We start from the raw sequence: 13,277 nt of genomic DNA, 5'->3' as shown, positions 1-13,277 counted from the left end.
TTCTTTGACTTTGGTTGCTGGTAGTTTGATTAGGCCTGATGACAGGTGAGTTCAGATTTCCTCGATTTGGACTTTGCAGGCTTTGCTGTAGACTTGATCCTCTCCTGATTCTTACCCACTAAATATCCACCTCAGTTGTTTCTGTGGCAGACCAAGTACTGTAATGCCTCATGGCTGATATTCCGTATTTCTATAAAGCAGTAACACTTAACAGGTGTAAGGGGTGTCCATGGTCTTTGTGTCCTACATGTCCATTAACCTGAGCCCATGGCTTCTTATCTGACCACTTCTGTGTGTGTCTGGCTGCCCTGAGTCTTACTCAGCACATTTTTTCACTCACCAGAAACAGGGAACATCTAAAGGAGAACATCCGAGCCTACAAGCCCCTGAGAGAGGACGTCCCAAAGCCCAGGATTGTTCTCATCGGTCAGATCAGCGCCGGCAAGTCCACCTTCTTCAACTCCATCAATGCCGTGTTCAGAGGCTACCCGATCCACCAGGCTGAGAGTGGCTTTGAAGCCAACAGCTTGAGCAAAAAGGTAAGAACATGGCAGAAAACCCTCACTTACAGAACCTTCTTACCATTGAGAACATCAGAAAAGAGGAGGACGTTGAGTCCATTTCATGCTAACTTGGCTTGCTAATGGCTCCGTTTTCTCCATAACTCATCCAAATATTTCATAAAAGTTGTCCAGCTTCCCACTTCACTTCACTTCTCACTCATGGCTGGCTCTTGTTTCCCACAATACTTTGTGTAAAGAAGTGGCACTGGGCCTCAGTCCGACATGCACTTCTACCATCCATTTTGTTGAAGCCTTTGTATATTTTGAAGACCGCCATTAGATCCCCCCACGGCCCTCCATGCTTGAGTTTGAAGACCGGTACTTTCTTGGGTTGTCACAGGAGTCCCAGGTGGTTGCTTTTCCTTTTATATGTCCCAATGCTGCCCTGTGATTTTTGTGTTGTGGTGACCAAAGCTGCCCACAGGCCTGCCAACAGGATCTCACTAGCGCCACCTATAATCGGAGCATAATGCTGCTTAACTTGTATACAATTCTAGAACACAAGTCTTTCATTTTGTGTTCATTTTCAATTACTCCTGCACATTGACATGATGAGGAGAGTGTTTTACCAACAGAGACCCCCAAATCCTTATTAGAGGTCATATCTTGTAGGCCAAGCGTCACCCATTTTGTATTAACATCAACCTTCTTCTTACCTGTTGTACATGTAGAACTTTTACACTTTCCTACACTGATCTCCATTGATGAAGATGTCTCTAAGGATCTTTTCTACTGTGTAGGACCTTACACCTGCAGTTCCCAAACCAGACAGTGATGCAGCTGGTCAGAACGCTCTCAATGATGCACCTGTTACAATGTCGCGAGAATGTAGGTGTGACTTGTTCAGGCAGAGGTGGCGATGCTGGTGCACCTTCTTGACAATGGGAGTGCTCTTCATTGACCACGTGAGGTCAGCTGCCAGGTACACACCAGGGAATTTGTTGCTCTTGACCAATTCCACCACAGAACCCTTGATGTGCAGTGGGGTGTGGACAGCATGGGTCTCAGTGAAGTCAACAGTTTGTCTTGTCCGCATCTTCACATTTAGAGGCAGATTGTTGCACTTGCACTGGCCTGCTAATCGTTGTATCTCCATTTTGAAAGCTGACTTATCCCCATTGTCAATATGACAGGCCACCATTTTGTCACCTGCAAACTTGATGCTGGACCTGGCCAGACTCCAAGATCAGGCTGTTTCTAATGAGTCTGCTCACAGTTTGTGTGGGGAATTTACAGGCTTGGGTGCGACTACTGATCCTAAAGTGATCTGTGACAAGACCCTGAAGGTTGCTGAGTGTTGTGTTGATGTTACCAGTGTTCCCAGAAGAATCTGTGAGCGTGACACACCATCTGTGGTCTAGCGACCCATGTCCTGCTTACAGAGGAACTAAAGCATTATGCTCATCCGTATCTGTTCCTCAGAGAGTCGCAGTCAGGCTGGGTGATGGAACGGTCCTTACGGATGTCACTACTGTTGTGACCCGCTGGACTGGGTACTTTGAGCAGCTGTTTAAAGCTGACCCTACGGTGAATACATTGGATATCTCTGGTCCATGGTTCTTGAGACTGATCCTCCAATTAGCTGTGAATCCCCCAGTCTCACTTACATTGCACAGGTGGTGAACCAGCTTAGGGTAGGGAAGGCAGCAGGGATCTGTGGTATCCAAGGTGAACTTTTCCAGGCTGGTAGTAAGGCTGCCCTCCTGGCATTGAAAGGGTCATTGGGTCCAGCGGCTGTGGGACATCTGTTGGCGAAGAGAGATTTACTGATCTTCACTTTGCCAACAATGCTGTGATCTTCGCAGAGTCAATGGGGCTCTCGAGAGACTGAGTGAGGAGTCTGAGTGTCTGGGCTTGTGAGGGTCCTGATAAAACCAAGATAAAGGCCTTTAATGACTTCTTTAATTGAAGCCATCAGCAGAGAGAATGTCGACCTCATCGAGAGGTTTACTTACCTCAGCAGTGACATTCATGTGACTCTGGTGACTCTTCCTATGAAGTCAGTAGACGGTTTGGGAGAGCATGGGGGGGGGTCATGAGGTCATAAAGGGGTGTGTGGCGCTCCTGATATTTTGGCAAAAGGACGAAGGTCCAAGTCTTTAGAGTCCTGATGCTTCCTGTCTTGCTATATGGTTGTGAGACATGGACTGGACACCTTCAGAGAATCCTTGGGTACCGCTGGTTTGACTTTGTGTTGCTCATGGAGTCCTGAATGAGGCACATGACCTGAATTGTGAGGGAGCGTCAGTAACGGCACTACGGCCATGTGGCGAGATTACCCAAGGGTGATCCTCATTGTTAAGGGCCCGAGTGCCTGGATCAGGCCAAAGGGATGCCAACGTGACACCTGGCTGCGGTAGAGAGAGGGCCATTTCCTGAGGGTGGGACTGGACCACATGTCTTCCTGGGGGGCTGCCAACCAGAATCCTAAGCTGATTTGTTGTGTGGTGGGTGTGGCAACACGCTGTACCAGTGCAGGCTCTCCAATCTGACCTGACTTGAAACTTAATGACAGGGTGTTAAACTTTTATGCAACCTTAAGGTGAGCAGAGTGACTAGAGATGGGCTGAGTGCACACTCCTGGGGGACACCAGCACTCAGTGTGATGGTGTGGGAGATGGTGTTTCGGACATGGACTGTCTGGGGTCTCTTTGTTGCAGTCTAGCAAACTCAACTTCCCCATGAGCTTGGAGGGTATGATGGTGCTGAAAGCTGAACTGAAGACAATGAAAACATCCCAGCTTAAGTGTTTCTATGCTCCAGATGGGCCAGGGCCAGATGAAGTGCAGATGATATGACATCTTTAGTGGAACACTTCAGGTGAGGCAAACCAGTGAATCTCATGTGATGTGGAAGTCAAGTGGCCCAAGACTAACCCCTCAAAGCGCTCCATGATGACTGGTGTGATAGTCATTGAGGCAAAAGGCAGAGGACTTCTGGTTTGGAAGCTCTTGAGCATGACTGCCTTCATCAGGAGATATTGAAGATGTCTGAAAAGATATCCATCAGCTAGCTTGTCTGCACATTCCATGAGCACTTTACCAGGTTTGCTGTCTGGTCCAGCAGCTTTGCGTGGGTTTCACATCCACAGTGGGCAAACAGAGTAGCTGTCCCTCCTGAGGAGGGATGGACTTCTTCGCAGGTGTGTTGTTCAGGTCATGCAGAAATTATTTAGAACCTCTGGAGGAGAAGCCATCAGCACTATAGACAGGCGGTGTGGTCTTAGAGTCTGTGATGGCTTGGATTTCCTGTCACATGTGCTGTGTATGCCTGGTGTCCTGAAAGCAGCCGTTGATTTTCTTGCCATGCTCTTGCTTAGCTGCTTTGATTCCCCAAGACAGATTTGCCTTGATGTCCTGAGGACCACCTTATTACCTGATCTAAAGGCAGCACTACAGGGTTTTTAACAGTGCGTGTATCTCCAATGTCACCCATGGCTTCTGATTTGCACGTTCTGGTGGTCTTTGAGACAGTCACATCAGCTATGCACTTGTTAACGTAGCCTGTGACTGATGACACCTGATCCTCATAGTTGATCAGATGGCCGTGGGTGGAAGCTGATTTAAACAGGGACTAACAGTCCTTCAGGGCTGAAACATCTCCCTTTGAGAGTTGGTGTGGACTGTTTCAGCAGCGTTCTCCATGCAGGCAGTGGCATCGTGGAAATGCGATCAGAAAAGCCGAGATGTGGGCGAAGTATGACTTTGTGGACAACGATAGAGTTTGTGAAAAGGGGGTCCAGACTGTTCTCTCCCCAAGTTAAAGAACATCACGTTGTTCTGTCCTCGTGACGCCGTTCATTTCTGAACATAATCTCCATAACATGAGAGGAGAGTGCTGTAGAGACAGGGAGCTGAACTGACCGAAGAGCCTGAACCGTGTGAGCCATCGGCAGACTTTACTGCCAACCCCCAGTCGTTAGGGTCTGATCAGAGTGTAACACAGACTGGTGGGCTGCCAGGGTGGCACAGTAACTCCGCACTGCCGAGTCATGAAGTGAAGCTCTACTGACTCATTGGTCATTTGGGGGAGTCAAGCAGTGGTGGCTTCTACAGTAGGAGGTGATGGATGTGGATGAGAATTCAGCTGACAGACAACTGAGAGATGAGTGTGGTGGTCTAATCAGAGAAGAGCAGAACAAGAAATGAAGCAACTAATCATCGAGAAGAGGAGATGTAAGGTCATGAAAATGCGAAGCAGAAGAAGTTCAGAAAACACAAGATCATGCTGAGAACGAAACACCAGGGGTGCACATGAGAATCGGAACATAAGCGGCTTAACTCCCTAAGCTGAGTGCAGTGTTGCTTAGCAACAAAAACACCATTGGCAGGGAACGGCGCGTGGCCAAACCTGGCATTCCACTGGACCTGCCGCTGCCACCATGTCCATGGAGGTTGGTTTCTAATGCTCCGTGACGCGCCTTGTGCTCTTTCTCTTTCCAGTACAAGTCTTATCCCATTTCTGATGGACGAGGTGGCCCGGAGTTGCCTTTCATCCTGTGTGACACCATGGGCCTGGAGAGGAGCGATGGAGAAGGAGGCATTCGTGTTGAAGACATTCTGAGTGTCATAGAGGGGCATGTTCATCACCAGTACACAGTAAGTCTGACTTGGCGGGTACTTTAATGGGCACAGAGGAGCCTGACTCTCTGAGCGCCATCAAGAGTTGGCCTCTTGGGTTTCGATGGCAGACGATTACGCCTCCTTCTGGAGGTTTGGGGTCCTTCCAGTCCCACTAATGAGTGTCTGTTTTTCTCTCTTCTAGTTTAACCCTTGGGTTGCCATATCAAGATCTAATCCCCATTACAGGACTAATCCAACCCTTGCAGACAAAGTGCACTGTGTGGTCTACGTGATTGACATCTCATCTCCCCTTGAATTGAACCCCAGTTTTCTAAAAACGTTGAATGACATTCGCTCAAAAGTCAATGAGCTGGGTAAGTCACGTCGATGGGGTCAGACTTGTCATGGAGAGCTAAGAGTCGGTCACCGTACAGGACCACTCGCTCCACCACTCCTAATGATTTGACTTCTTAATGAAGGGCCCGTGTAAAGAACGAGTGGTTTGAAGTTGTCTTCCTTTAATGTGCAGAGATTCCCCAGTTGGTGCTGGTCACAAAGGTGGATTTGGCCTGCAATGAAGTACGGCGAGATGTGCACAACGTGTACCAGAGCAGATACCTGAAGGAAAAGGTGAGTGATACTACTACATGGTCACTTTGGGGTCTCTGCAGGCACCCACTGTCTCTGTCTCTTCACAGATGGAGCGACTTGAGAAGGAGCTCGGTGTCCCATTGGCGCGCATCATTGCGGTGAAGAACTACTCGAGCGAGCTGGAGCTGAGTGACGCCATCGACATCCTCCTCCTGGGCGCCCTGCAACAGATGCTCAGAGCTGCCGACTCCTACTTTGAAAATCTGAATCTGAATGAGCGGTTTATGGTGACATCTAATGATATGAACTCCAGGTATGATTCATATCCCAGTTGAACTCCAGTATAGAAAGCATACTGGTCCAGGCCTTTAAATTTAAAATGTAGGAGAAGAGGCCTGGTCAGAATTCTTTGCTCATTATAGGACGTCCCTGGGAGGGAAATGCCGACTTGGTAATCGCTGAATTAGAACTGATTACACAGGACTGTAGTTAACACAGGGTTTGGATTTTAAATTTTCGAGGGGGTTGAATTAAAAAGTAAAAGCCACTTTCTGTATTGTGTAACTTTTGTTTTCACTAAACACAGTTTTTACCTGTCAATTTCAGTTTCTTGTAATGTTTTCACACGATAATTCATTATCATAGCATCTTCTAAACTCATTTAATCCTGAGCGGGGTCACGGGGGGCCAGAAGATCAGGCGTGAAACAAGAGCAACACCTGGACAGGCCGCCAGTCCATTAAATGCTGGTCAATGAATTCAGATGGTTGTTTTTTTGTTTTTTTTACACACTGCATGCATTTACAAATTCAAAATATTGTCGTTAATGTGATTCAGAACAATATCATTTGCATTAATAAATTGTATCTTTTGCTCAATTTTAATTAAAATCCATTTCAATGCTGTACTTAAATGTGATGCAATGGAAACATTCTAATGATATTTTTTTTAACGTCTCCATGAATACAAATAAAAATAACTCTGCTCATCACACTCTCCTCGTTTGTGAATACTCAGAGGACTCAAATAAATAAATGAATACGAGGCTGGAACTCAAGAGGAGGGTTATTATCTTAGTGTTAGAGTATGAGCCATAAATAAATAGACAGACATGGGGGTGTGTCACACTGGAGCAGTGCCCTCGCTGAATTGTCCTGTCTCCCTTCCTGTTCACCCTCCACACAGCAGACCTCCAGCACAATACCAGTGTCTGCCATCTACAGAAATGTTCAGATAACTCCTCCATTGTAGGCTGCATTAATAATGGAGACCAGTCAGAGTACAGGAAGGCTGTGGAGGACTTTGTCTTGTGGTGCTGGGACAACAACTTACAACTCAACATCAGCAAGACAGAAGAGTTGCTGGTGGACATCTGACGTGCCAAGAAGCCCCTGAGACCAGTCAGGGGGAGCACATGGAGGTGTTGAGGAGCTACAAGGACCAGCAGACTGGACTGGTCTGACAAGACAGTGGCGCTGGACAAGAAGGGCACCAGCAGACTGGACTTGCTAAGGAGGTCTTTTGATGTGTTCAGCAGGCTGCTGGGAATGTCCTACTAGTCCATAGTAGCCAGTGTGGTGTTCTACACTGGGGTCTCCTGGGAAGCAACCTGAGTTTAAAAGAAACACAATTCCTGGACATACTTATAAGGAAAGCCTGCTCCATCACAGGGTGAATCCTGGACACACTGGAAGATGTGGTGGAAAAGAGGATGGTGGAAAAATTGGATGTCATCATGAAAAATCCCCTCCATCAGGCATCCTTCATTCCACCGCAGTGTGCTAAGAAGTGCCTCTGGTGATCTTTTCTGCCCATTGCTGTCAGGAAATTCAATGCTTCTTCCCAATGTACTCATTAAGTATATATTGGAATTTCTGCAAAATATACATGTATTGATTGATTGATTGATTGATTGATTGATTGACTGTGTTATTTGTCCTGTGAGTCTAGATCCTTTTTACATTTTTTTCTGCTGTATGCATTGGGATTAATGAAGTTTATCAAATCAAATCTAATAACAATAATAATAAAAACTAAGGGCTTTTGTTTCCTTTCAAGCAGATATCTTACATGAATATTACTAAAAGAGAAACATGGAAAGCAAATGCTGCGGTGGGTTGGCACCCTGCCCGGGATTGGTTCCTGCCTTGTGCCCTGTGTTGGCTGGGATTGGCTCCAGCAGACCCCCGTGACCCTGTGTTCGGATTCAGCGGGTTAGAAAATGGATGGATGGATGGATGGATGGAAAGCAAATGTATTGCTAATAAAACAACAATCATAATACAAAACAGGGGGCAGATCCCTGGGGTCCATCACTGCCAGTCTGAATACTTGGAGATTTTTTTGAAGCAGCACAACAATTGAGGATATTATGAACTAATCACTTGACTTGACTTGATTCATGGCACTGCATGAGGAGTAAAGTAGGCAAAAATCTCATAACCAGGCCACAGGGGATGCACAAACGAGTGTGTTTCTTGGTGCCAGTCACAAGCCCGGATAAATAAGGAGGGTTACGTCAGGAAGGGCATCCGGTGTAAAATTTTGCCAAGTCAATATGTGAACAACAATACAAATTTCCATACCGGATCTGTCGAGCCCCGGGTTAACAACGACTGCCACCAGTACTGTTAGCCAACAGGGTGCTGGTGGAAACTGGGCTACTGATGGCTGAAGAAGGAGAAGAAGAGGGGGGAGACGTGTCCGGAGGCAGGAGGAGAGGAGGAAAGTAAAGAGAGTGGAACTGAGAATAGGAACTTTGAATGTTGGCAGTATGACTGGTAAGGGGAGAGAGTTAGCAGATATGATGGAGAGAAGGAAGGTTGATATATTGTGTGTGAAGAGACTAAATGGAAGGGGAGTAATGCCGGGTGGATCAGAGGGGGATTCAAATTGTTCTATCATGTTGTGGATAGGTGGAGAAATGGAGTAGGAGTTATTCTGAAGGAGCAGCATGTAAAGAGTGTTTGGAGGTGAAAAGAGTGTCAGGCAGAGTGAGGATTATGAAGCTGGAAGTTGGAGGTGTGATGATGAATGTTGTTAGTGCATATGCCTCACAAGATGGGTGTGCGATGGGTGAGAAAGAAGATCTCTGGAGTGAGTTGGATAAAGTGATGAACAGTGTACCCAAGGGACAGAAAGTAGTGATTGGAGCAGATTTCAATGGGCATGTTGGTGAAGGGAACAGTGGAGATGAGGAGGTGATGGGTAGGTATGGTGTCAAGGAGAGGAATGAAGAAGGTCAGATGATAGTGGATTTTGCCAAAAGGATAGACATGGCTGTGGTGAATACGTATTGTAAGAAGAGGGAGAAACATAGGGTGACGTACAAGACTGGAGGAAGATACACACAGGTAGATGACATCCTATGCAGAAGAGTCCATCTGAAGGAGATCGAAGACTGAAAAGTGGTGGCAGAGGAAAGTGTAGTTAAGCAGCATTGGATGGTGGTCTGTAGGATGACGTTGGAGATTAAGAAGAGGAGGAAAGTGATGGCAGAGCCAAGGATCAAATGGTGGAAGACGAAAAGGGAAGACTGCAAGGTTAAGTTTAGGGAGGAGGTGAGACAGGCACTGGGTGGCAGTGAAGAGTCACCAGACAGCTGGCAACTACAGCAGATGTAGTAAGGGTGACAGCAAGAAGGGTGCTTGGTGTGACATCTGGGCAGAGGAAGGAGGAAAAAGAAACCTGGTGGTGGAATGAAGAAATACAGGAGAGTATACAGAGGAAGAGGATGGCTAAGAAGAAGTGGGATAGTCAGAGAGATGCAGAAAGTAGACAAGAGTACAAGGAGATAAGGCGCAAGGTGAAGAGAGAGGTGGTGAAGGCAAAAGAAATGGCGTATGATGAGTTGTATGAGAGGTTGGACACTAAAGAGGGAGATAAGTACCGGTGGGCTACAGAGAGGGGCTGAGCTGGGAAAGATGAACAGCAGGTTAGGGTGATAAAGGATAAAGATGGAAACGTACAGTGGAACCTCGGTTCACGACCATAATTCATTCCAAAACTCTGTTGTAAACTAATTTGGTCGTGAAATGAAGTAATTTCCTCCATAGGATTGTACATAAATACAATTAATCTGTTCCAGACCATACAAACTGTATGTAAATATATTTTTTAATATAGTTAATCATACCATAGAATGCACAGCGTAATAGTAAACTAAATCTAAAAACACTGAATAACACTGAGAAAATCTTGAACAACAGAGAAAACTAACACTACAAAAGTTTGCGCTGTAGCGCTACGAACCGCTCATTAAAAACACTTTTTTAAATGAGTTTTTTTAAAAAATGAACATTTGAAAAATCCGTAATCTAATAAACCCCCAAGAAAAGTAACATTGCAATAATGCACGCTGTGGTCCCCGGCCGGGACGCCCAGGAGGACCGAAGGAGGGCTTGTGCCTCCTCCAGACCGTGAGGGGGCGTCCGTCCTGGTTATGTAGGGGGCCTCGGGTAAAGGGCTTGGAAGCCCAGCCCTGTAGGGACCCGTGGCTACTGCCAGGCGGCGCCCGATGCCTGAATATCCCGGGAGCCCAGCACTTCAGCCACACCAGGAAGTGCTGGGGGGAAGACAACGGGGGACACCCGGACGGCTTTCGGGTGCGCAGCCGGCACTTCCGCCACACTGGGGTGTGGCCAGGATTGATTGCCGGGAAGCAGCTGGAGCCCATCCGGGTTCCCATTTAAGGGGCCGCCTCCCTGCAGTCATTGACAAGAGTCGGGTGGAAGAGTGGCAACGTCTGGAGAAGGGAGGAGGCGGTAGGAAAAAGAGAGAAAGAAAGAGAGAAAGAAAGAAGAAGAAAGAGAAGGCATTGGATTGGCCAGGACTGAAGGGTATTGGGGTTGGTGAGCGGAACTGTAAATGAGAGAAATGGAGAATAAACATGTGTTTGTGGGTGACATTAACATGTCTGCCTGTCTGTGTCCGGGGCGAGGTTCACAACGCTACGAACAGATCGCTGTAAACAGAAGTGAAGTTGGGGTTAAAATCCAATAGAAAAAAGTCTTCATTAAATACGATGAGGTTAAAACAATGCTCGGATCTGTCTCTTTAAAAACAAGCCTTATGTGTCCAGCCGTCTCTCTCTCACGTGTGTGTGTGTGTGTGTCTGTCTGTCTCTCTCTCGCTGCACAGGGAGAGACTGAACACGTGCAGAAATCATCGGCACGCACAAACGTAAAGGGAAACTGGCCTGTTCGAATAACGAGTCTGTGGTCATGAACAGATGCAAAAGTTTGGCGAACTTTTTGGTCGTAAACCGAGTGGTACGTGTTCAGAGACGTTCGTGAACCGAGGTTCCACTGTACTCACAAGTGAGGAGAGTGTGTTGAGAAGATGGAAAGAGTACTTTGAGAGGCTGACGAAATGAAGAGAACGAGAAAGAGAAGAGGTTAGATGATGTGGAGATAGTGAATCAGGAAGTGCAATGGAATAGCAAGGAGGAAGTAAGGACAGCGATGAAGAGGATGAAGAATGGAAAGGCTGTTGGTCCAGATGATATACCTGTGGAAGCGTGGAGGTGTTTAGGAGAGATGGCAGTGGAGTTTTACACCAGATTGTTTACTGGAATCTTGGAAAGTGAGAGGATGATGAGGAGAGGAGAAGAAGTGTACTGGTGGGCCGATATTTAAGAATAAGGGGGATGTGCAGGACTGTAGTAACTACAGGGGGATAAAACTGATGACCCACAGCATGAAGTTATGGGAAAGAGTGGTGGAAGCTCAGTTAAGAAGTGAGGTGATGATTAGTGAGCAGCAGTGTGATTTCATGCCAAGAAAGAGGACCACAGATGTGATGTTTGCTCTGAGGATGTTAAAGGAGAAGTAGAGAGAAGAACAGAAGGAGTTGCATTGTGTCTTTGTAGATCTGGAGAAAATGGCAGGGTGATGGAGAGGAGCTGTGGTATTGTATGAGGAAGTCGGGAGTGACAGAGAAGTACATAAGAGTTCTACAGGATATGAACGAGGGACGTGTGACTGTGGTGAGGTCTGCGGTAGGAGTGACGGAGGTGGGATTACATCAGGGATCGGCTCTGAGCCCCTTTCTTATTAGCAGTGATGATAGACAAGATGACAGACGAGATTAGACAGGAGTCCCCATGGACTATAATGTTTGCTTATAGTCAAGCAGATTGTGATCTATAGAGAGATTAGGGAGCAACAACAACAACAACAACATTTATTTATAGAGCACATTTTCATACAAAAAATGTAGCTCAAAGTGCTTTACAAAATGAAGAATAGAAAAATAGAAGACACAATAAAAAATAAACATAAGTCAACATTAATTAACATAGAATAAGTAAGGTCCGATGGCCAGGGTGGACAGAAAAAACAAAAAACAAAAAAACTCCAAAGGCTGGAGAAAAAAATAATTACTGACTAAGTGTCCATTTCCCTTTTACAACTGAAAGGAAACTGGCTGTGTGAAGTACATTTGAAACACAAAGACAAGAGAAAACAAGGTAATAGAGTACAGTATATAACAAATCTGCTGTTTCGTTATCTCAGACCACTGAAGACATATTACTAGAACTACAAAACAGAATGTACAGCAGAAAAGTATGAAAATAACTGTTTTATTACTGGTAAATAAAGATCACAAGTTGTAGATTCATAATATTTTGAATACTAGGCATACAGTAAATCACTTAGTGGGTCAAAGCTGCTATAACTTTCTTTTTTCACAACTATTCCAAAAATCAAGTGAGTATGTTTTTTTTCTTTTCCAAATGCCACTAGTTTAATGATCCAGTGTGACATGCTGGTGTCATTAGACATTTCTTATTTCTAACATTCGAGGGAAAACAAAGGTTTACAGCTATTCCAGCCCCATGTGGCTGTCCCTGAAAGACATTTACATAGGATGAAGTTATACATAGTACTTACTAGCAGGTTGAGGAGACCCTGGAGAGGTGGAGATCTGCTCTGGAGAGGAGAGGAATGAAGGTCAGTAGGACCGCCACGACAGAATACACGTGTGTGAATGAGAGGGAGGTCAATGGAATGGTGAGGATGCAAGGAGTAGAGTTGGTGAAGGTGGATGAGTTTAAATACTTGGGATCAACAGTACAGAGTAATGGGGTTAGTGGAAGAGAAGTGAAGAAGAGAGTGCAGGCAGGGTGGAGTGGGTGGAAAAGAGTGACAGGAGTGATTTGTGACAGACGGGTAACAGCAAGAGTGACAGGGAAGGTCTACAGGACGGCAGTGAGACCAGCTATGTTGTATGGGCTGGAGATGGTGGCACAGGGGACAGAGCTGGAGGTGGCGGAGTTAAAGATGGTAAGATTTGCATTGACTGTGACGAAGATGGACAGGATTAGAAACAAGAACATTAGAGGGTCAGCTCAAGTTTGACATTTTGGAGACAAAGTCAGAGAGGCGAGATTGCACTGGTTTGGACATGTGCAGAGGAGAGAGATCCTGAGTACATTAGAACGCTCTAGACGAGAACAGGCCATTCAGCCCAACAAAGCAAATGGAAAGCGCACTTTGAGAGGCTGATGAATGAATGAGAGAAGGATGCTAAGGATAGAGCTCCTAGGGAAGAGAAAAAG

The 13,277-nt window shown here is 46.1% G+C and overlaps 1 protein-coding gene across 1 annotated transcript in view; it reads left to right on the top strand.

The window, feature by feature from the left end:
• The window catches only part of LOC120514361, a 71,591-nt gene that overhangs the window by 18,121 nt on the left and 40,193 nt on the right, over window positions 1–13,277 (top strand). The window contains exons 5-9 of the mRNA XM_039734679.1: window positions 344–539; window positions 5,006–5,161; window positions 5,328–5,499; window positions 5,655–5,755; window positions 5,824–6,046. Of these exons, the coding sequence (XP_039590613.1) occupies window positions 344–539; window positions 5,006–5,161; window positions 5,328–5,499; window positions 5,655–5,755; window positions 5,824–6,046 (848 nt within the window). The remainder of the gene's footprint in view (window positions 1–343; window positions 540–5,005; window positions 5,162–5,327; window positions 5,500–5,654; window positions 5,756–5,823; window positions 6,047–13,277) is intronic.

The sequence above is a fragment of the Polypterus senegalus genome, chromosome 14 (genome assembly GCF_016835505.1).
Source record: "Polypterus senegalus isolate Bchr_013 chromosome 14, ASM1683550v1, whole genome shotgun sequence".
Lineage (NCBI taxonomy): Eukaryota > Metazoa > Chordata > Cladistia > Polypteriformes > Polypteridae > Polypterus > Polypterus senegalus.
Note: the sequence above shows the minus strand (reverse complement) of the source record. Positions and strands in the feature narration are given on the sequence as shown.